This window comes from Ipomoea nil, unplaced genomic scaffold, assembly GCF_001879475.1.
Source record: "Ipomoea nil cultivar Tokyo-kokei standard unplaced genomic scaffold, Asagao_1.1 scaffold1026, whole genome shotgun sequence".
In the NCBI taxonomy this organism is placed as follows: domain Eukaryota; kingdom Viridiplantae; phylum Streptophyta; class Magnoliopsida; order Solanales; family Convolvulaceae; genus Ipomoea; species Ipomoea nil.
The window spans coordinates 3185879-3209143 of NW_017617454.1; the positions used below are offsets into that span (position 1 = coordinate 3185879).

General features: G+C 34.0%; 2 protein-coding genes across 4 annotated transcripts; both read right to left on the reverse strand.

The window, feature by feature from the left end:
• Positions 1 to 2652: 2652 nt before the first annotated feature.
• LOC109180302 (8-hydroxygeraniol dehydrogenase-like) lies at positions 2653 to 4226 on the reverse strand. The gene is made up of 4 exons (XM_019329797.1): positions 4095 to 4226; positions 3383 to 3998; positions 3126 to 3279; positions 2653 to 3008 (listed from the first exon to the last, which is right to left on the reverse strand). Exons 1-4 carry the CDS (start codon positions 4196 to 4198, stop codon positions 2806 to 2808), a joined length of 1077 nt encoding a protein of 358 aa, XP_019185342.1. The 5' UTR covers positions 4199 to 4226; the 3' UTR covers positions 2653 to 2805.
• Positions 4227 to 6912: 2686 nt separating this feature from the next.
• Positions 6913 to 17539, reverse strand: LOC109180305 (8-hydroxygeraniol dehydrogenase-like). 3 transcript variants are annotated; one of them, XM_019329804.1, is made up of 5 exons: positions 17321 to 17538; positions 16620 to 17235; positions 16359 to 16512; positions 16046 to 16232; positions 7010 to 7056 (listed from the first exon to the last, which is right to left on the reverse strand). In XM_019329804.1, the coding sequence occupies exons 1-5, from the start codon at positions 17419 to 17421 to the stop codon at positions 7041 to 7043; spliced, it is 1074 nt and encodes a 357-aa protein (XP_019185349.1). In that variant the 5' UTR covers positions 17422 to 17538; the 3' UTR covers positions 7010 to 7040. The 3 variants fall into 3 exon arrangements, with proteins under 3 accessions (XP_019185350.1, XP_019185349.1, XP_019185348.1); XM_019329805.1 differs by lacking the exons at positions 16046 to 16232; positions 16359 to 16512 and adding an exon at positions 7357 to 7510 and having other exon boundaries at positions 6913 to 7243; positions 17321 to 17539; XM_019329803.1 differs by lacking the exon at positions 7010 to 7056 and having other exon boundaries at positions 15821 to 16232.
• Positions 17540 to 23265: the final 5726 nt, after the last annotated feature.

A 23265-nucleotide genomic window follows, 5' to 3' on the forward strand; every position in this document is an offset into this window, starting at 1 on the left:
TAATGCATTGTGGACCGCGGTCCCCGGTATAATTTGCCGAAAAGTCACTGGTAGGCCAAAAACTTGTGTGAGGATTTGTGCGACAGGTCAAGTCGGATCGAGTTTGATCAAGATGAAAATTTAATACTTATAATGTCAAACGTAATACTAATAAGAAATAAAATATTTATTACTTATATAAAAAATGTAATATTTTTGAAAAAAATGTAATACTTTTATCCATTTTGACTTACAAGTATTACATTTTTTTCTCAAAAGTATTATATTTTCCCTTATAAGTAATAAACACTTGTCAACATTACTAATAAGAGAAAATGTAATACTTTTGATGAAAAATGTAATACTTGTACATCAAAATGTAAAAGTATTACATTTGTTCTCAAAAATATATTATACTTTCTTGTATAAGTAACAAACATTTTATTACTAATTAATATTACATTTTCAATATAAATATTACATTTTTAGAACCCGACTAAACTCTACCCATTTCACGAATAAAGATCCATGATATGGTCTCACACAAATGTAACCTTATTCTAGACATTTCAACTCGACCTTTAAACTTTTATAAAAATAATATTAAGTCATTTATTTCCCCTATATGCCCTTTTCCTCTAAGGGTTCGTTTTGAAAATAGGAAAATGGCTTCTGGAAAATGAGTCATTTTCTAGGAGAAAAAAAAAAATCATTTCGAGTGTTTGGTTGCATTCCAGAAAACTGTATTTAGGTGTTTGGTTCATTTTCTGAAAAATGAACATAATTGTATAATTAAACATTTTAATCATGTTATTTAGATATAGTTAATACCCGCCAAGGTCCATCGAGTTTAGTGATTTTGCCACATATAGTCCTAATTTAGATATAACAACATTTATAATAACAATTTTCAGCAAAATCACATAAAAAAAATACAGCAAAATCTCACTGCAAAATCACATTGGCGAACTAGTTTTGGAACCAATAGGGCCGACTGGTTTCGAAAACTACTCGGCCATATGGTTTCCGATGCGGCCTACTGGTTTCTGACCTGGCGTGAGCAAGAGGCGGCCAACAGACAGGCATGGTAGAGAGGGCAGAGAACGAACATGGAAAATGACTTCTCCCAAAAAAGGGAAGTCATTTTCCTGAAAATTTGATGTATTTTTCATTGACCAAGACATGATTTTCCTTTGACTATGTTTTTCCTCATTGCCAAAAATTGGAAATCATTTTTTCGAGTTTCTAAACACACCCTAAGGGTGTGTTCTGGAAATCATTTTCCGAGTTTTTCGTGTTTGGAAGAGCCTGGAAAATCGAAGTTAACAGAAATCATTTTTCGGTCAAAGGGAAAACAATGTTGTTTTGGGAGAAAATGACTTCCGAAAAAATTTGACGGAAGTCATTTTCCACAAACCACAACTACATCGACAAGCACAACCTTGGTCTAGTTTCCTACATTTTCTAGGGTGCTCTGGTCGCCGGAAACTAGAGGTTTTTGGTTTAAAAAATAAATAACATTATTTTTAATATTATTATGAATATTTTTATATTTTAAATAAAACAATTAAAATATTTAATTATACAATTCTACTCATTTTTCATAAAATAAACCAAACAAAGACAGTTTCTAGAAAACAATCAAACACTGGAAATGAAAATGTTTTCTATAAAATGACTCATTTTCTAAAAAATATTTTTTCAAAAATTATTTTTCTGATTTTCAAACACACCTAAAGAAAAATTCTGTTTTTTTTTTTTTTAATGGTTTAAGGAAAACTCCTAACAAATTCATTTATTTACAAACTTATATATAGATCCACAAGTCGCATTGAACTTAATCTCCTGGGTGTGTCAAGCTAAGTCGAGTACAGAGTCACTATTCCAGAGTTAATTTCAGTAATGGTCCTCCGACTATATTGAATTTTTAAAATTAGTCATCGACTTTTAATTTGGACATTTTACGTTTCTTAACTTTAAATTTCGTTCCAATTGAGGTCCTTTCGTCAGATTACGATAAATTGGACTTTAAATTAACGGGTAAAGTAGTCATTTTATCTGCCTAATGTTTAATTCTTCGTATTTCTCCCTTGTATGCGCGACTTCGGACATCATATTCACTTAATTGCTTAATCCCTAAATTCACTCGAAGAACAAAATTCCTTTAGGGATTAAGCAATTAAGTGAATCTGATGCCCGAAGTCGCATATAAAAAGAAGAAATATGAAGAATTATACATTAGGCAGATGAAATGACTACTTTACCCTTTCATTTAAAATCTATTTTACCGTAATTTGACGAAAAGATCTCAATTGGAAAGAAATTGAAAATCAAAAGATGTAAAATATCCAAATTAAAAGTCAGGGACTAATTTTAAAAAATCAATATAGTCAGAGGACCATTGTTGGAATTAACTCCTCTGTTCTAGGAAGGTTGACTTGTTGATAACTACCCCATCTAAATTTTAATGTTACTCCATATAATTTAGTAGCTACATATCTATATGCTAATTTAGTGTCCCCTGTCAACGGCTGTTCTCATCGTAATATTACAACAATAATGGAGTTGTAGAGAGAAGACTTACATTTCACGAAATGAAATTTATAATAATATGCATCAAACTATCAGATTTGCCAACGCCATACAATACGATGTTGTGCCAACATTATTACGTTAAACAAACAGTGCAGCGCAGCTCATATCACTATATCAGGCTAACGTTTGAAACTCTGATCTCATAATATTCAGTTACCAATGACCCCTCATATCTTCATACCCCTTCCCATGCGAATAAAAGGAACCAAAATTCCGTCTTTAACTTAATCTTCAATCAGATTTTAACGTTTTGCCAATATCCAGCACAAATCTATATTTCACATCAGCTTTCACGAGACGTTCCAGGGCAGTATTGATATAATCCATCGGAACAATCTCAACATCTGGTGTTATGTTGTGCTTTGCCGAGAAGTCTAACATTTCTTGCGTCTCCTTAATTCCACCAATCACACTTCCCGCCACTAGCTTCCTACCTGTAGTAGTTATTCATTTCCAGAAATATAAGTATGTAACTAAGATATGTGTGTGTATATTTAACTCAACTCTTATCATCTTATGCCTGGTATAGATTGAAAGATGGATGTGGTTACCCATGAGCAAGGGAAACACTGGCAAGTCAAGTGGTTTTTCCGGGGCACCAACCATTACCAGCTTTCCATTAGTTTTCAATAAACAAAGTAATGGCAGAAAAGGGTGAACTGCAGAAACTGTGTCTATTATACCATCCAATGTGTTCATCGCAGCCTAATCAGAATACCACCAAGAATTAATTAATAATCAATCTATCCTCAATAATTTATACCATCAATGTTTCCTAAAAAAGAATTATGGATAATAATATTGTTACCTGCATTTGTTGTGGGTCACGGCTGATCAAGAACGAGTCTACACCAAGACGTTGAATAGCCTCTTCCTTTTTACTAGCGGAGGTGCTGATCACCGTCACCTTAGCTCCAAAAGCCTTGGAGAACTTCACAGCCATATGGCCAAGGCCGCCTAGACCGACAACGCCGATGTGCATTCCGGGCTTGTCAAGTCCGAAGTATCTCAAGGGGCTATAAGTTGTGATTCCGGCACAGAGCAGTGGAGCAGCCTCCAAGGGTAAAGTTTCCGGCCACCTGAGCACAAAGTGCTCGTCGGCCACCATGATGTCGGAGTAGCCACCAAATGTCATGGTCTTATTAGCATTGTAAGTTGGTATAGTTTTAGGGCAGTAGTTTTCTAGATCGCTGGAACAATTTTCGCAGTTGCGACAGGATCCAACCAGACATCCCACGCCTACTTTGTCGCCAACCTTAAAATTCTCGACCTTGCTCCCAACCTCAGTCACCACACCAACAATTTCGTGGCCGGGTACAATGGGATAGGTAGTGAAACCCCATTCATTCTTGAGCTGGTGAAGATCGGAGTGGCATACCCCACAGTACAAAACCTTGAATTGCACATCCTTTTCGCCCGTTTCCCTGCACCCATTAAAACCCAGAAATTAATTTTCACAACTATATATGCATTCAATTCGCTACGGATGACCCAAACAGAAATTATATTATTTGGCATACCTTCTGGAAAACTTGAAAGGAGAAAGAACTCCAGAGGCGTCTGTGGCTGCCCATCCAAACGCCTTCATTGGGTGCTCGTTTTCATAACAAGTTGCAGCTGCCATTTTCCTTTTCTCAGCGATGGGAACTGGTTCACAAGTCTTGTAAACTCAGCCAAAATGTGTAGCTCTTGAATGTTTATTGGACAGGCAATGCATGCTTATGTAGGCAATGATTGAAATTGTTGTTGGAAAGCCCGGCGGCCGGCCATCTTGACTTTGTTTTATCCTCCGTAGTAAAACGTACACCTGGCACGTATGATGTAATCCGTGAGGTGGAAAGCAATGGCGAACGTCAATGCTTTTAGAACAACCTCAATAGTGGAGGGTTTTTACTTTAATGGTACTTTTGGTTTGTAGAATAGGCTGGAATAATATAGCATTTCTAGTAATAGGTTTATTCTTTTGTTTGGTAAAATTTTTTATTCTAGAAAACAATATAGCCTATTCTCCTGTAGGGGAATAGCTATTACAAGAGCTAGTATTAATGAGTTCTCAGGAATAGATTTTATATTTTATTTCCTATTTTACCCTTTCTTTCTTTCTCTCTTGTCTTTCATCTCTTTCAACACTGCCGGAACGTCAATCATCTACCGCAACCACACCGAGGCCCACACCACCCTCCCCTTCGTTTCAGGAGCCAGCCGATCACCAAACTGGGGCCGGTCAACACACTATTGAGCCCGCCGAAAAATCCACCATCGCCAAACCTTGGGTCCGATTGCGAAAGTTCTACCCCGACCGATCACCAATTGGACCACCGGAATTTGTGGTCAGAATGAGTATTGGGAAAGCGTCACGAGAATCATTTATTCCTCGGAGAACCTTCTTTGCACGTGATTCGAAATAGGGAAATTTCTTTTCTGGGATACAAACCAAGGAAGTCGTCCTTGTGATTGGCGTCATGTGCCATAACGCCAATGCAACATTATTAAATAGAGGAAAAAAAAAAGGAGAGAATACCAAAGTATATACACAAACAATACGGCTAAGAAGAGATACGCGACGGAGACGTCCTTGTAGTGCTTAGCTATGACGTCGAGTTTGCAGAGGAGGAGGATGATCAGACAGGCATACCGGAGAGAGATAGCCGGCACTGGAGACTCGTCGGCGTCAGAGACTGCGAAATACGACTCCGGTAGCCAATCCTTCGGGACTGGAGGAGTGTTGGAGAGGATGTCGGAGAGTACGTTACTGTGATCGGCAATCGATGTGAGATAATTCATCGCGTCGATATGATGGTCAGAGAATGAATTCTGTCGCCGGCCACCGTTGATTTTTTTGAGTCCTTCTGGAGAACGGTTTCGAACTGTTCCAACCCCGTCCTGATAGCTTCACCCCGGGGCTACAAAAATATGCCTATATAGTGACAGATTTAGCGACAAACTTATTCTGTTGCTAAATTAGCAATAGATTTTTTTTTTTTTGTTAAATCTATATTTAGCTACGGATTAGCTAGGGATATTGCGACGGAAAATTTTGCTTATTTATCTGAAGGCATGCAGTTTTTAAATTTTATATAAAAAGATTAAGCAATCTTAATGATATACATGAATCATGAATGGGAGTATGATCTATATTTAATTTGTATGTAGTATAGTTTTCACTTGTTGGGGTTTTCTTTACTGGAAGAATTTTTCTCTAATTCAAGTTTTTTGTGCAAGTGATGAGAGGTTTTATTACTTTTTAAGCAATAATTTAAACTTAAAATTTAAATACAATAAGCTATTGCAAAACGTTACTTAGAGCAATTGATTGCAAAATGACTAATTATAACTTCAATTAGCTAGCTTTTTGTCAAATACGAAATACTCATTTTAAATATTTGACAAGTTGGTCAAACTAGTCAAAACAATGACTACTCAGCCATTTTTTAACATCCCATAATACTATAATATATGATTACTTTTATTATCTAATATTCTTCTAAAAGGCTGAACCCCAACCTAAAGGTACTTTTATTATCTAATATGATTGTACCTTTAATAGCTCATAGTAATCCTTCCGGGTCTATTATAATTAACAATAATTACAATATTTAAGTTTATTAATAAATGTCAAGTGGCAATGTGAGGTCCAACATAACATGGTCGGCATTGCAATAAAGTTGAGATTTAAAAAATAAAATAATCGAACATAAAAGTAAAGGTCATGTTATCTTGTAATCTCCTTTTTTAAAGGGATAAATTGCTTAAGTGAATATCTAATAATTTATTTAGGAATAAGTATTAAATAAGTCATTTTATAGTTTTCATTTCAGAAAAAAAAAAATTTTAAAAAAAAATCATCCTATAGTTTTTGTGCAATTAGATTGCTGAATTTAAAAAGTGTGCACTTGACACATTTTATGATTTATTTTAATGCAATTTAAATTGAAAACTTTCATCTCAATTAGTATGGCAGAGGAAATGACGATTCTTATTTCTTAGTACATACCGTGTAAGTTATTTGATCAGATACTACTGAAAAAAATAGTAAAATGTCTCAATAACTCATATTTTACATGTTTAATAGTTAAATAACACACTTTTTTCAGTTCAGTGATCCAATTACACAAAGCCACAAAAGCAATAGATTTTTACTTTCCAACTATTAATAAAATACTTTTACACCAATAAACAATCAAGCTAGAAATTATTATAACATTACAAAATTATTGGAGATACAGAGAATATAATAATACACGGCATTTCATTAAATAAAATGTACTCCGTAGTATATTATTAATGCGCATTGCATCAAAACAACAACTTTGTCAAGTCCATATAACACGTACCATATGATCACAACAAACATCACCTAACGGTACGGTGTTTATTAAACACACTGCAAGTCTGCAACTTACATTAACACTCTCATAAATCATAATATTCTTTTTGGAATGAAAATAAGCAAAATTTGCATTATCCTAAGCAGATTTTAATGTGTTGCCAATATCCAACACAAATCTATACTTCACATCGGCCTTCACGAGACGTTCCAGGGCAGTATTGACGTAATCCACCGGAACAATCTCAACATCTGGTGTTATGTTGTGCTTTGCCGAGAAGTCTAACATTTCTTGCGTCTCCTTAATTCCACCAATGGCACTTCCGGCCACTAGCTTTCTACCTGTTATCCATTATAACAAATATATATGAAATGTATGTTAAGGTTTCTGATCTGTGTTTATATGTATTTATATAAGTCTTATGCCACCAGTAGATATAGAAGAATGCGCTTACCCATGAGCAAAGGAAACACCGGCAAATCAAGAGGCTTTTCTGGGGCACCAACCATTACCAGCTTTCCATTAGTTTTCAGTAAACACAGTAATGGCAAAACAGGGTGAACTGCAGAAACTGTGTCTATTATACCGTCCAATGTGTTCATTGCACCCTACTCAAAATACCACCAACAATACCTTGAATTGTACATCCTTTTCGCCCGTTTCCCTGCAACCACAATGGTTTCGATTATTATCATATCGAGGCTTACTATATATAATATATGCAAACCCATATAGATTTATCTATGGCGTACCTTCTGGAAAACTTAAAGGGAGAAAGAACTCCAGAGGTCTCCCTAGCTGCCCATCCAAAGGCCTTCACTGGGTGTTGGGTTTCATACGAAGTTTCTGCCATTTTCCTTTTCGCAAAGATTGTGAACTGCTTGCTATAAGAGTGATCGAACTTCTCACAAGTCTTATAAACTCAACCAGAATGTGTAACGAATTGAATGGTTATTGGATGGGGAATGTATGTTTATATAGGGATTAGGCCTGCAGTGATTTATGAATGGGTGGAGGGGAGAATTCCAAATGGGTCCGCCGGCGGCCATCTTAAAAAAAAAAAAAAAAAGTCGGTGAGGTGTATGACGCAGCCCGTGAGGTAGATGGGTATGGCCAACGTCATTGCTTCGCTTTGCAATAAAAACATGAGTAGCAGTGTAGCACCTGAACTTTGACTAACCCTCTTGGGAACATCGGCTCCCGACTCCCGAGTATTCGATTCCATGCACTTTGGAGAATCCGACAACGCAAAACTTTAATACGCGCCACTGTCTCCGCTTGTCTCAATTTATATCATGGACTAGATCTACATCACATTATAGATCTTCAATAAAAATAACAATGTACATAATTCACATTCGTAATATACAAAGTTCCATAATACAATATACAAAAAATAACAATACATGTTAAATATTTATTTATTTTTCAAATTTAATTTAGTTATATAATTTGTGTTTATAAGTACAGAATTTTATAACACAATATTATAATATTATTATTATTATATTAAACCAAGTAAGTGGATTAGTTATTTTAATTAGTGAATTAGTGGTTAGTTACTTTAGTGGTGTTAGTGGGTTAGTGGTATAATGGGGTTATGGTTATTAGTGGTTAGTTTATTTTAGTTTTATTATTTCACTACAAATAGAGGTTGTATTTCATAGCTTTTGAATATTAAAGTTAATTAAATGAGTTTTTGAAGTACAATAAACGTTGTTTTACCCTCTCTCTTTCTCTTCTCAGGTACTTATTTAGATGTATTATATTTAATATATCTTACATTTGGTATCAGAGCGTGCTAGTGTTTAAATTTTGTAAACCACAACTTGTAATTGGCAAAATTATTATGACAAAATTAGCTAGGTTAAGTTGTGTATATTACAGTCATTGAGCGATGATCTTGCGGAACAGTCACTACGCTAGTCGGGTTTTGGAAATTAGCAGTTGATTTTGCAGCCCTTATGACCAGCAATGCAGTTACCATATTGATAGTTTTAGAAACCATTCTTGATGAAGTCAGAATTGGCAAAAAGAAAAAATGGCAAGTAATCTTGGTCTACAAGGAAACCCTAGAAGATTACTTGTCATCCAAGTCTCAAAGTATTATATATACTAGTTGTTTACATGGGAAAAAGGTGAGAGAGAAAAAAATAGAGAGGAGCTTTACAAGAAATATCTTTCAAGATTTGAATGTCAAAAAATCTCTCTCCACAAGTTACAAAGAAAATACTTTGAGTTATCATCTTCTCAAAACACCATTGATGATCTGAGTTTAACAAGACTCTTGGGAAGAATTATTACAGAGCTTAAATCAATGGACCGTATTCCATACAACTGTAGGAACAGTGGTGAGTGGGTCAGCGAGATGGACAACAATAGCACGGATCTCCAAAGGGACTTTGGATGCTGAAGCACGGATCTCCGAGCTCGACAATCCTCTATAGCTTTCAAAAGATTGGGTATTACCGTGTGGTGTGTAGCACACATTGGGTGAGAAGGTTTTCTCTTACCGTCTGTTTGATTTGCTGTTGAGATAGTGGATTGGACTCACTGATGGTGGTCCCCCAGACGTAGATACTATTGTATCGAACTGGGTAAACAATATTTTGTGTCTTTTACTTCTGTTTGATTTAATTTCCGCACCAAGACTATTCACTGATCTACTGATTGATCTACGACAGTGTTAAGTCAATCACTCAAACAGAATCATACTAAAATATTATCTAGTCGCAATATACAACACGAATACAGAAATTACATGTGGTATCAGAGCTTTTAAGTCTACATAATGACTTGATCCGTAAGGGAATTAGAATTTCTGTATTTTGTGATATTCTTGGTTGAATTGGGGGAAGTATTGATGAGAAGTTTTTGATCGAGGAATCTACTTGCTGAATCTACATGATTGAGAAATCTACTTGGTGAGTCAGATGTTGAACCAAACGTTGATACTACTGATTAGGTCAATGAGGAGGAACCCCATGCTGAGGTATTTACTGTGTCTATGATTTTGACAAAAAGGGGGAGTAGTATACATGGAGGGGGAGTTTGATAAATTTGTTAGAGTTTCTTTTGAAGGGGTTTTACCTTTACGATTGTAACTGCTTTTTGCTTAAGTGTTTTTTGTTGTTTAATTGTATTATTCTTTATCGAATTGTTTTGCCAAATAATAGCCAAAGGGGGAGTTTGTTAGTGTTTAAATTTTGTAAACCCCAACTTGTAATTGGAAAAATTATTATGGCAAAACTAGCTAGGTTAAGTTGTGTCTATTACAGTCACTGAGCGATGATCCTGCGGAACAGTCACTACGCCAGTCGGGTTTTGGAAATTAGCAGTTGATTTTACAGCCCTTATGACCAGCAATGTAGTTACCATATTGATGGTTTTAGAAACCATTCTTGATGAAGTCAGAATTGGCAAAAAGAAAAAATGGCAAGTAATCTTGGTCTATAAGGAAACCCTAGAAGATTACTTGTCATCCAAGTCTCAAAGTATTATATATACTAGTTGTTTACATGGGAAAAAGGTGAGAGAGAAAAAAAAATAGAGAGGAGCTTTACAAGAAATATCTTTCAAGATTTGAATGTCAAAAAATCTCTCTCCACAAGTTACAAAGAAAATACTTTGAGTTATCATCTTCTCAAGATACCATTGATGATCTGAGTTTAACAAGACTCTAGGGAAGAATTACTACAGAGCTTAAATCAGTGGACTGTATTCCATACAACTGTGGGAACAGTGTGAGTGGGTCAGCGAGACGGACAGCAACAGTACGGATCTCCAAAGGGACTTTGGACGCTGAAGCACGGATCTCCGAGCTCAACAATCCTCTATAGCTTTTAAAAGATTGGGTATTACCGTGTGGTGTGTAGCACACATTTGAGAAGGTTTTCTCTTACTATCTGTTTGATTTGAAGTTGAAATAGTGGATTGGACTCACTGATGGTGGTCCCCCAGACGTAGATACTGTTGTATCAAACTGGGTAAATAATATTTTGTGTCTTTTACTTTTGTTTGATTTAATTTTCACACCAAGACTATTCACTAATCTATTGACTGATCTACGACAGTGCTAAGTCAATCACTCAAACAGAATCATTTTGAAATATTATCTAGTCGCAATATACAACACGAATACAGAAATTACAGAGCCGATTAACCTTTCGACCCCGAAATATTTCTCGTAGTGAAATATGGCAGCAAATTTTAATATTGTATGGTCGGGCCCCAGATTGGATGAGAAACTCGATTATAATTATTGACAAATTATGATGACCACATATTTAAAACTTCAAAATCTTTGGAGCTTTGTTGATCCCGATCTACCTGAAGGAGCTGATCCAGCCGCTATACGGCGAGGTCAATTGGCATTGAGACAGATTCACCAAGGTGTTCATTACTGTTTTGGACAATTAGCTCGTGCTCAAACAGCAAAGCAAGCTTGAGACATCTTAAAAGTGTCACATAAAGGAGTCGATCGGGCACAGAAGTCTAAGTTGTAGAAGGTTGTATGATAATTGTGAGATGACCATTACAAAATTAGTAGATACGTATTTCACTCGTCTTATTGATATGGTAAATAATATGAGCTTATATGGAGATACGATTGAAGATGGTGTGGTGGTTGAAAAAGTTCTTCGAACTATGCCGATGAAGTATGACCATGTGGTAGCTTTAATGATAGAGTCACACAATACCGAGCTCTTATCAATTGCAGAGTTGAAAGGTATGGTAGAAAGTCATATTGACAGGATTGCGTCAAAATCGGAACTACTAGCATAAGAAGCTTTGAAGAGCCAAGTCACCCTTAATATGACTGGCACTAATCAACGAGGTGAAGGATCTGGTAGAGGTCGTGGAAGAGGAAGATGGGGATTTAGTGGAGGAGAACGTGGTAACTCCAACCAAGGAAGAGGTGGAGGTAATACCAAACAAGGTAAATTTCCATTTCATTGCTACAATTGTGGCAAGTATGGGCACACGATTGCAGATTGTTGGTATAATGAACACAACAATCGTGGAAATCAAGCAAACATTGCTAAAAAGTCTGGTTAGAGTTCTGAAACCTCACTTTTGGCCAGTGATAGTTTCTCTGCAGATAAAAACATATGGTTCTTGGATACTGCGTGTAGTAACCTTATGTGTTGGAAGAAAGATTTTTTTCCTGAACTAGATGAATCAATCCGGTCTGAAGTGACATTTGTCAATAAGTCAAAAGTGCCAATTTTGAGAAAATATAAAATCTCTATTCAATTAAAGGATGGTACTCACAATTTTATATCCGATGTGTTCGATGTTCCTGAACTACATCAAAATTTGTTGAGTATGGGACAGTTTTCAGAAAAATGATATAAGATAAATATTACTCAGGGTGTTGTACCATTGCAGATGTTAAGGGAGTTTTGATTGCAAAGGTAAATATGTCCCAAAATCAACTATTTCCTTTGACAATCAATCATGCACTTCTTGCTTGTTTTAATTTTGAAATTTGTGATGATAATTGGTTATGGCATATGCGGTTTGGGCATTTCCATTTCTCTGGATTAAACTATCTAGCAAGAAAGGAACTTGTTTCTGATTTACCTGTTGTGAATGTCCCTGATCGTATATGTGAGATCTGTGTGATTGAGAAAAAGCATAGAGATCCCTTCCCGCTGGACAAGTCAAGGAGAGCCACAAAACAGTTGGAGATTGTTCACTCAGACATGTGTTCGTTGGAGGTTCCCTCACATGGAAGTTGTAAGTACTTTGTTACTTTCATTGATGATTTCAGTAGGAAAACATGGGTTTACTTTCTGAAGCACAAATCTGATGCATGTGATGTTTTCAAACAATTTAAGGCTTTTGTTGAAAAGTAGAGTGGTTATGAAATTAAAATCTTGAGAACTGATAGAGGTACAGAATATATTACTTGTGATGATTTTCTGAAGGAGATAGGTATTTAGCACCAAATGACAACTAGATACACTCCACAACAAAACTGGGTGGCTGAGAGGAAGAATAGGTTTATCATGGATATGGTGAGGTGCTTGTTGAAATCTAAGAATCTGCCTAAGCCTTTTTGGGCAGAAGTTGTTGTTTGTGCTGTTTATGTTTTGAATAGATGTCCAACTAAGAGTGTCCGTGATAAGACAACCGAGGAAGCTTGGAGTAGGAAAAAACTATGTCGAAAACCCAGTAGCCCTTGAGTCCAGAGAAAGAATCTGTGAGCGGAAAACCCCAGATTCCTACACCGCTTGAGCACATGTTCAACCACAATGACGGATATTTGGGAGTGGAATTGACTGAGAGCCGCCTCTATATCAGGGTGCAGACTTCTGAAGTCGTTGAGTACCTAGGAGAGCTCATTCATGAGGTGAGGAGAAGATGGATCCAAGCTTTGAAGCTGCAATTGGATTTGGAGTTGAAACAAATGAGAGGTAGACGTAAAGGGTCCACAACGGTGGTTGCTGCGGTGGCACGCGGTGGTGAGTGGTGGAGATGAGAGGAAGCTTTGAGGATTTCTGGGATTTTTACGATTGAATTGCAGACGACCTCTTCTGCTCCTTGTACTTTCGTAAAGTCAAGGATTTTTAGTCAAATCAATAGGCGTTTATTTGAGCGGTGCTACAAGGCGAAACTCCATGGATCTGGCATAGTTTCTCCTTTTGCAATGAGGTGTTCTTCCATCTGTAATTGGAGAATAGTTTGCAGAATCGGAGACAAAGAATGCTTCTCGTGTAAAGGGTTAGAGTTCTGGTCGACAGTAGAATGCACATTCGACTTTTAGGAGTTAGTTTGACCACATTTTGGGGATTTTAACAAATTGAACGTTATGGTGAAAGAAAAAGCATGAAATATATTGAAATTACTCACTTACCCTTACACTCGTCAGAAGTTTGCCATCTAAGTCAACAAAAGACTAAAACGATTAAAATTTTGATAGTCGAAGGATAGAATTAGCCAAATCAAAATGAGTAGGACGAAATTGGTGAAATCGACGTAGTTGAAGGACCATTTTGATAATTTGCTCCATTTTTTAAACCTAAAGAGTCAATGCCCAATTGGAATTCGAATCTGTGACCTCCCGTTTGAGAGAGCCACAATTATGTAGTTTGACCAAAAAGTCTTTGACTTTAGTAATTTTATTTCATTTAGGATTTTTCTTTTTTCTAGAAAATATATAACATCATGAATTTGTTGGTACTAGACCTCTCAAAACAGGACACCAAACTGAAGTCCGCTAAAGCTTGTGGCTCGGTGAAGGGGCCACTAGTCGCCTGGCCCATTTTGCTCCGCCTGTAATTTGTGAGTTAGCGTGTAAGCCCGCTTTGGTTTTTTTTTTTAAAAAAAAATAAATAAATAAATAAATAAAACAATTAAAAATGGTAAATTTCGATCTCCAAATCTTTTTAAATAAAAAATAAAAATATTGAGGTTTAAAATATTTTTACATGTAAAAAGTGATGACTAATATGATCCATTTATTTGGGTAAATCAAGAGTTTGGAATTGCTATAAAAAAAAAATAGAAAAGAGACAGAGCCTATTTAAAAAAAAGAAAAAACAGAGTCATTTTTATACATATTGAAAAATTAAAAGTTTGTAATAATTATAAAATTATCCCGTATTTTTTACTGAAACCTAAACCATTGATGAACAATGATGGGCGGTCTAAATAAGTCATCACTTTTTTACATGAGTGTTTTCATTTGAGCACACACACAAGGTTTATCAATGATTGAGGATTTAGTAAAAAAAAAAAAAAAATTAACTCCAGGTCAATTTTATAATTATTAAAAAATTTAGGCATGGGGTTCCTTTTATAATTATTGCAAAACTGGAAATTTTAATAATGATAAGATCCTAGTCTTTGATTTCTCAAGATGGATGGTGAGAATGTGGATATATATATATATATATATATATATATATATATATATATATATATATATATATATATGCAGATGGTGGTGCTCAGGATTGATCTTGCTAAGATCAACGTCCAGGATTAACAAGGATTAAGAAAACGCAGTGACAATTTGGTCTTTTTGTACCTAGGTCAAATTTAAGGTGCGTGATTTTTGTGCTTTGTTTTATGTATTGTGTGCTTAAGTTGTGTCAGTTGTTGAAACTTAAGGTGCGTCAGCCTAAAGCTTAAGGTGCGTTGTTTTTCTTCTTAAAATGCATCGGTTTAAAATTTAGGTGCGAGATTTTCCTACTTAAAGCGTGTTTCCTTCTTAAGATGCTTTGTTTTTCTTCTTAAGGTGCATCATTTTTACAGTTTGCTTCTTTAATTGAGGATGCGCACTCTTTTTACTTTTTTTTTTTATTTGAATTGTTGATTTAGATTTGAACAACGGCTCATATTAAACCGCATGTTTGCACCTAAGCAAGTTACCGTTCCAGAACTCATCCATATATATACCAGAACTGCGATGTGTATGTAGTTAATGGTATAATTTGCCGCTAAAGTAAGTACCTATTCGTGGTCTATTTCTACATGCTATGAGGATAACAATCTATTTATAAAGGGAGTGTTTAGTAAATAGTTGTTAGTTGATTGGGTTAGTAAGTTTAATTAGTTGATAGTATTAGCTGATTGTAGAAAGATGTTTGACAAATTATCTATTAACTAATAAAAATGACTTTCTCAAAAAGCTAATCGAAAAAACTGCTTTTAGTAATTGTTTGAATTTTAACCTTTTAGAGCAATAAACGGTTACAAAAAGCTAATTAATCAAACATTTAAATTGATTGTTTAACCAAGTCAAATAACTAATAGTAATCAAACAAACCAAAATTGATTAATAAGCTAATTATTTTACCAAACAAGTTCAAAATATTTTCACTCCTATAAACATCAAGACAAATGGTATTATTATAACATTATTATATTAGACAATTATTGAAATTACGGAGAATACACGCATTTCATTAAATAAAATTTATATTATTGCACATCAAACCAACAAAATTGTCAAGTAGTTCATACGACATATACCATATGATCACAACATCATATGACATTATTAGTTTATTACCAAACACATACTGCATGTCTGTAACTCACTTTAACGCTCACAAGTCATAATATTCTTTTTGGAATGACCTCATAAAAAAAATATTGTGTCTTAACTTGATATTTAAGCAGATTTTAATGTGTTGCCGATATCCAACACAAATCTATACTTCACATCGGCCTTCACGAGACGTTCCAGGGCAGTATTGACGTAATCCACCGGAACAATCTCAACATCTGGTGTTATGTTGTGCTTTGCCGAGAAGTCTAACATTTCTTGCGTCTCCTTAATTCCACCAATGCAACTTCCGGCCACTAGCTTCCTACCTGTTATCCATTACGTACAACAAATATATATGATATGTATGTTAAGGTTTCTGATCTGTGTTTATATGTAATATATATATATATAAGTCTTATATGCCACCAGTAGATATAGAAGAATGGGCTTACCCATGAGCAAAGGAAACACCGGCAAATCAAGAGGCTTTTCTGGGGCACCAACCATTACCAGCTTTCCATTAGTTTTCAATAAACACAGTAATGGCAAAACAGGGTGAACTGCAGAAACTGTGTCTATTATACCGTCCAATGAGTTCATTGCAGCCTGCTCAAAATGCCACCAACAATTCATCAACACGTACAGATCGAATAATAATTTTTATCGTCAAATATAATGTTACCAAAAAAGATTGATGAAGAATTGTTAATTACCTGCATTTGTTCTGGGTCACGGCTGATCAAGAACGAATCAGCACCAAGACGTTCAATTGCCTCTTCCTTTTTACTAACAGAGGTGCTAATCACTGTCACCTTAGCTCCAAAAGCCTTTGCGAACTTCACAGCCATGTGGCCAAGGCCGCCTAGACCGACAACTCCGATGTTCATTCCGGGCTTGTCAAGTCCAAAGTATCTCAAGGGGCTATAAGTTGTGATTCCGGCACAGAGCAATGGAGCAGCCTCCATGGGTAGATTTTCCGGCCATCTGAGAACATAGTGCTCGTCGGCGACCATGATGTCGGAGTAACCGCCATAAGTGATGACACCATTAGCGTTGTAGGTTTGTATATTCCCAGGGCAGTAGTTTTCTAGATCATCGGCACAATTATCGCAACTGCGACAGGATCCCACCAGACATCCCACACCTACTTTGTCTCCAACCTTAAATTTCTCGACCTTGCACCCAACCTCAGTCACCACACCAGCAATTTCGTGGCCGGGTACAATGGGATAGGTAGTGTTACCCCATTCATTCTTGAGCTGGTGAAGATCGGAGTGGCATACCCCACAATACAATACCTTGAATTGTACATCCTTTTCGCCCGTTTCCCTGCAACAACAATGGTTTCGATTATTATCATATCGAAGCTAGCTTACTATATATGCAAACCCACATAGATCTATCTATGGCGTACCTTCTGGAAAACTTAAACGGAGAAAGAACTCCAGAGGTCTCCCTAGCTGCCCATCCAAAGGCCTTCACTGGGTGTTGGGTTTCATATGAAGTTTCTGCCATTTTCCTTTTTGCAAAGACTGTGAACTACTGCTTGCTATAAGAGTTATTGAACTTCTCAGAAGTCTTATAAACTCAACCAAAATGTGTAGCGAATTGTATGGTTATTGGATGGGCAATGCATATGTTTATATAGGGATTAGGCCGGCAGTGATTTTTTAATGGCTAGAGGGGAAATTTCCAAATAGGTCGGCCGGCGGATCTTAAAAAAAGAGGCGGATGACGCAGCCCGTGAGGTAGATGAGTATGGCCAACGTCAGCGCTTCGCTTTGGGTAGCACCACAACTTTGACTAAAACCCTCTTTGGGAGTTGAGAGATGGGAACATCGCGGCCTCCCGAGTATTCGATTCCATGCACTTCGGACAATCCGACAACTCAAAACTTTAATACACGCCACTGGCCCCGCACGTCTCATTTTATATTCTATCGTGCACCAGAGCTCACTTCTGTCAAACCACGTCGTTTGTTATGTTCATATTTTATGTGTATTATGTGTCGTTTGTTATGTTCAGATTTTATGTGTATTATGTTAACAATTTAGGTGTATTATGTGCATTGTTGCGTCCTGTCTAAAACGATCTCATTTTTTATGTTTAAACTTTATTGTATATGTTAATAATTTATGTGTATAATGTTAAGAGTATTCTTTTATATGTATTATATTAAGAGTTTACGTGTATTATGTTAGAAATTTGTTTATCACGCAAAAGAAATCCCTCACTTTAGTAGGATAGAATTGTAACTTCAAAAAGGATCTTAAGATTACAATTCCATCCAACTCATAGAGTTTGATAATAAATAAAATCACAATTATTCTATCCTGCCAAACATCCCATCAAAATTATAAACACGTTTCAACTTTCAAGTTCATTTTATACATGAAAAACTAAATGAAAACATTTCACCGTCTTTTCAATTCCCAACACAAATTTAGCCGACGATGGTAGCAACACATACCACGCTACTGGCATTTGGCAATGTTAGTATCTTTCAGTTTACCGACTTATTTTTAGTTAAATCTAAAATGATATATATATATATATATATATATATATATATATATATATATTATGAAAATATGAACAATTTAGAATTTTTATATTTTATAATATTTTAGATTTATGACATTGTGTATTGAAAAAATGATACATTTTTTCTCTTAAATTATATGTTTATAGCATATTTATCCCTAAATTAATAATATTGTAGATTTATGACATTGACTCTGTTTGGCAAATCTAGCTGAAAAGCTATAAGCTAGGAGCTGAAAGCTGAAAGCTGAAAAGCTATAAGCTCGGAGCTGAAAACTAAAGAACTGTTAAGCTAGCTGTTATGATTGAAATTGTTTGGTAAAATTAGCTTTTTGATAAGCTGATAAATGTAAAAAGACTAAAAAGGACATTTTCATAAAATTTAAATTAGTTTGTTTATATATTAAAATTTAACATTTTGTATTTTTTTTTAAAAATAACATTTTGAAATAAAACTATTAGCATAATCATGATCTAGCATCTCATAATAAAGTAGCAATATTGTTGCAAATCTCATAATAATAATAATAATAATAATAATAATAATAATAATAATAATAATAATAATAATTGCAGTGAAAGTTGCGAATAAAGGTGAAGAGAAAATGGTTTTAATTGGGAAGGGTAAATTATGTCATTTCTTTAAAATAATAAGGATAAAAATGAAAAAAAAAAAAAAAAAGTTAGGAAGGTAGGAGCTTATTTTGAAACGCTACCTAAGGTAGCATTCCAAAATAAGCTCTTGTTTTAAGCTAGAAGCTTATTTTGGGAACATTGTAGGCTCTGTTTGGCAGAGCTTATTTAGGAGCTTATAGCTTATTTTAAGCTACTAATGAACTATAAGCTTATAGGCTCTGTTTGGCAGAGCTTATTTAGGAGCTTATAGCTTATTTTAAGCTACTAATGAGCTATAAGCTTTGTTTGGTAATGTTCCCAAAATAAGCTTCTAGCTTCCTAACTTTTTTTTTCTATCTTTATCCTTATTATTTTGAAGAAATGACATAATTTACCCTTCCCAATTAAAACACTTTTCTCTTATCGTTTATCTGCAACTTTCACCACAAATATTATTATTATTATTATTATTATTATTATTATTATTATTATTATTATTATTATTATTATTATTATTATGAGATTTGCAACAATATTGCTACTTTATTATGAGATGCTAGATCATGATTATGCTAATAGTTTTATTTCAAAATGTTATTTTTTTTAAATACAAAATGTTAAATTTTAATATATAAACAAACTAATTTAAATTTTATGAAGATGTCATTTTTAGTCTTTTAACATTTATCAGCTTATCAAAAAACTAATTTTACCAAACACTTTCAATCATAACAGATAGCTTAACAGCTCTTCAGTTTTCAGCTCCGAGCTTATAACTTTTCAGCTTTCAGCTCTTAGCTTATAGCTTTTCAGCTAGGTTTGTCAAACACAGTCATTGTGTATTGAAAAAATGATACTTTTTTTCTCTTAAATTATATGTTTATAGCATATTTTCCCCTAAATTATTCATATATTCATATTAGTCCCTTCAATTATTCTAAAAGTTGTGATTTTTCCACATAATATATTAAATGGACATTTCTACCATTAAAATAAATATTTTATTTATGTTTCTTGTCCAACAAATTATTGCTTATACATAGGGATGACCACAATTTGGTTCGAAATAGATCGGATACTATAGCAATCGAATCGAAAGTTTTCAGTTATGATTCAAAAGAATAACCCAATATTTGGATTTCAGTTTATTAAAATCATGAACCCGAAAAAATTGGATCTTGAACTGTGAACCGACGGTTTGAATCGGAACAACTACTAGCATTAGTTTAAAATTAAAATTACAATATTTTCAAATAGCGTATGTCATTTTTCGCATTTTTTATAATTCTCACATATAAGCATATATGCCTGCGATTTGTTTTTTTTTTTGAACTGTCGGCTCACGGTTTCGGATCCAAATTGAATTATTGATTTAAACTTTCTTTTAAAATTTTATTTTTTTTTTATTTTTAAAATAATATAAATTCAACAATTAATATATTTTATTTTTTTAGTGCAGAATATGAATCGAACGTTCCGATTCGTAATTTTAATAAACTCTAAATATTAAGTTCCAGTTCTAAATTGAAATTGGAATCTTTCGATTTATTTGTTATATTGTGTTCGGTTTGAACCCATATATGCATTGTGCGGTGGGGGCTCTCCCTTGTTTTGTTTCTTATATTTCTCATTGGAATTGGGGACACCTGTTAATAATTTACCATGCAACACGTGTGAATAATTATGCAAAGTAGTGGGACAAATTATAGTTGACAGCCTGGCCATGTTCAAAGCATCGACAGGCATCGGACTACATAAAAAAAATTGTCAAAATTTTGTTCTTAATTGTAATAACGGATACTCTCTCCATCTTATTTTTTTGAGTAAATACTCAAAATGGTCCCTTGACTATGGATAAATTCATAAATTAGTCCTCAACTTTCAATTTCATCTAATTAAGTCCTTAACTTTGTAATTTAACACAATTTGGTCCTCTGTTTATTTGACCGTTTGTTGACTGTGATTTTTGATGATATATATGTAATTTCATGGTCCATCGTCGATTTTTTAAGGTTCCGGTTGCATTTCCAGACCGCACTGTTACATTTGAATCCACTGTCGAAAGCAATCTACCAAACCCGGTCACTTTTCTTCATCCTCCCTTTGGATTCAATGTAGTTGAATTCGTATCAGAGCGAAGAAGACGACATGTTTCCGAACCGGTGCAACGTCATCCTGGAGGCCTCTACGTGCTTCGACGAGAGCTGAAGGTTCTTCTGGAGATCGTCGATCACGGTCAACAAACGGTCAATTTGATGGAGGACCAAATCGTGTCAAAATTGCAAAGTTAAGGACTTAATTGAGTGAAATTGAAAGTTGAGGACTAATTTGTGAATTTAGCTATAGTCGAGGGACCATTTTGAGTATTTACTCTATTTTTTTTACATGTCCAACTTTCTTTTTAATTTGTTTCAAAATAGTGTCTCTTTCTAAAATTGAACATAACTATCACTTTACATTTCTTAATTTATCCTTTTAACTTTTCAAATTTTTAGATATAAGTATAATTTTGTACTCTGCACAAATAACACATACGGTTGAGGGACAAAATTGTAAAGTTAATACTCCATCTGTCACATTTTATCTATCCTACTTACTATTCATTGGTCAAATCAATTATTTATTCTTTGTTTATTTTCTTTAGTATTTTTTTACTTATTTTCAAATTTGATTTTTTGTGTTTAATAGTACTTTTACTATAGTTTTTAAATATATAAATTTTGCATACTAATACTAAACTTAATATTATGAAAAACTGGATTAAAAATAACTTTAATCAAGCCCCGTTAATCGAACCAGACATATAAAATGAGACGGAGAGAGTAACATTTGTTATGTTGTTTTAAAATTCATGTAAAAAGTAAATAAGACAATCAATTAGGGTCGGAGGAAGTATTATATACTCGTTTAATAAATAATCTATAATGTTTGTAGCCCTATTCGCATTCAGACGTCTCCATGCTCATTCATATTTAATTATATTCTCCATGATCATTCATATTTAATTATATTCTCCATGATCATTCATATTTAATTATATTTAAATATTCTTTGAACGGTCCTAGATTATCAACAATCGATGATTTAAAGCAATACTAACTTCAAGTTGTTGTCACACACACACACAAATACTAACTTGTTAAAGTTGTTCACACACACACAAATATACATACATACATACATACATACATACATATATATATATATATATATATATATATATATAATATTTATTTATTTATTTGGTTGATTGATTTTCATGAAGTAAAACTTTCACAACGAGTCATAACAAATTAAATTTTTATTCAACATCAAGTAAAAATTGAAGGAACATATAATAATATTCTTTTCTCAAATACTGTTTACTGAATCAGTAAGTTAAACTAGTATAGACAACATGTAGTAATATTCTTTTAGTATGTTTGGTTTACAAAATAGTTTATAATGAAATAATATTCTCGAAAATAAGCCTATTATTTAATTATTTGGTGATTTATTTTATTATTGAAATTAGTTTTACGAATAATTTAATTCAATTATGCAAAGTAGTAGGACAAATCAGGAGTTGGAGGCCTTGTTGGTGGGTTTATAAGCTTGACCATGTTCAAAGAATCGAGATGCGTTGGAGTACAAAAAATTATGTCAATGTTTCGTCCGTGTGAAAATTGATATTTTAATGTTACGTTGTACCCCAATTTAAAACATGTGCACTTTTTTTTTTTTGAAATAAAACATGTGCACTTAGAAGTTTCGATAGTCTTATTTTTGCCAACTATATATTCATATATTTAATTATATTCAAATATTTGTTTCTCTTTTTAAATTTGAAAAATCATCATCTTGATTCCTCAATTATTTCCTAATTGTTAATATAATCTTTAATTTTTAATTTCTACTAATTTGATCCGTGATTGCTTTCAAAAAAATTAATTTGATCCTTGAATTGTTAAAATTTTGTCAATTAAACCCATCTGAAGGACCAAAATGATGATTTTTTTATTTTTAAAACTTCGTCAATTTGATCCTCGAAGGGTTTAATTGATGAAATTTTAAACATTTTAAGGATAAAATTAGTTGTAATTGAAAAATAAGGATTACATTGACAGTTATGAAACAATTGAGGGTTCAAATGGTGATTTATCCTTTTTACTTCGTATGAAGTATGTTATTAACTTATTATTCTGTCAACTATTATATAGT

What these genes read in the sequence shown, in the direction of transcription:
- LOC109180302 (XM_019329797.1), bottom strand. Translation starts at nt 4,198, where the DNA reads ATGGCAGCTGCAACTTGTTATGAAAACGAGCACCCAATGAAGGCGTTT. An exon ending in GTGACCCACAACAAATGCAG is followed by an intron (nt 3,280 to 3,382) that starts GTAACAATATTA and finishes TATTCTGATTAG; the next exon opens with GCTGCGATGAACACATTGGA. An exon ending in AGTGTTTCCCTTGCTCATGG is followed by an intron (nt 3,009 to 3,125) that starts GTAACCACATCC and finishes TAACTACTACAG; the next exon opens with GTAGGAAGCTAGTGGCGGGA.
- LOC109180305 (XM_019329805.1), bottom strand. Translation starts at nt 17,421, where the DNA reads ATGGCAGAAACTTCATATGAAACCCAACACCCAGTGAAGGCCTTTGGA. An exon ending in GTGACCCAGAACAAATGCAG is followed by an intron (nt 7,511 to 16,619) that starts GTAATTAACAAT and finishes TATTTTGAGTAG; the next exon opens with GGTGCAATGAACACATTGGA. An exon ending in GGTGTTTCCTTTGCTCATGG is followed by an intron (nt 7,244 to 7,356) that starts GTAAGCGCATTC and finishes AATGGATAACAG; the next exon opens with GTAGAAAGCTAGTGGCCGGA.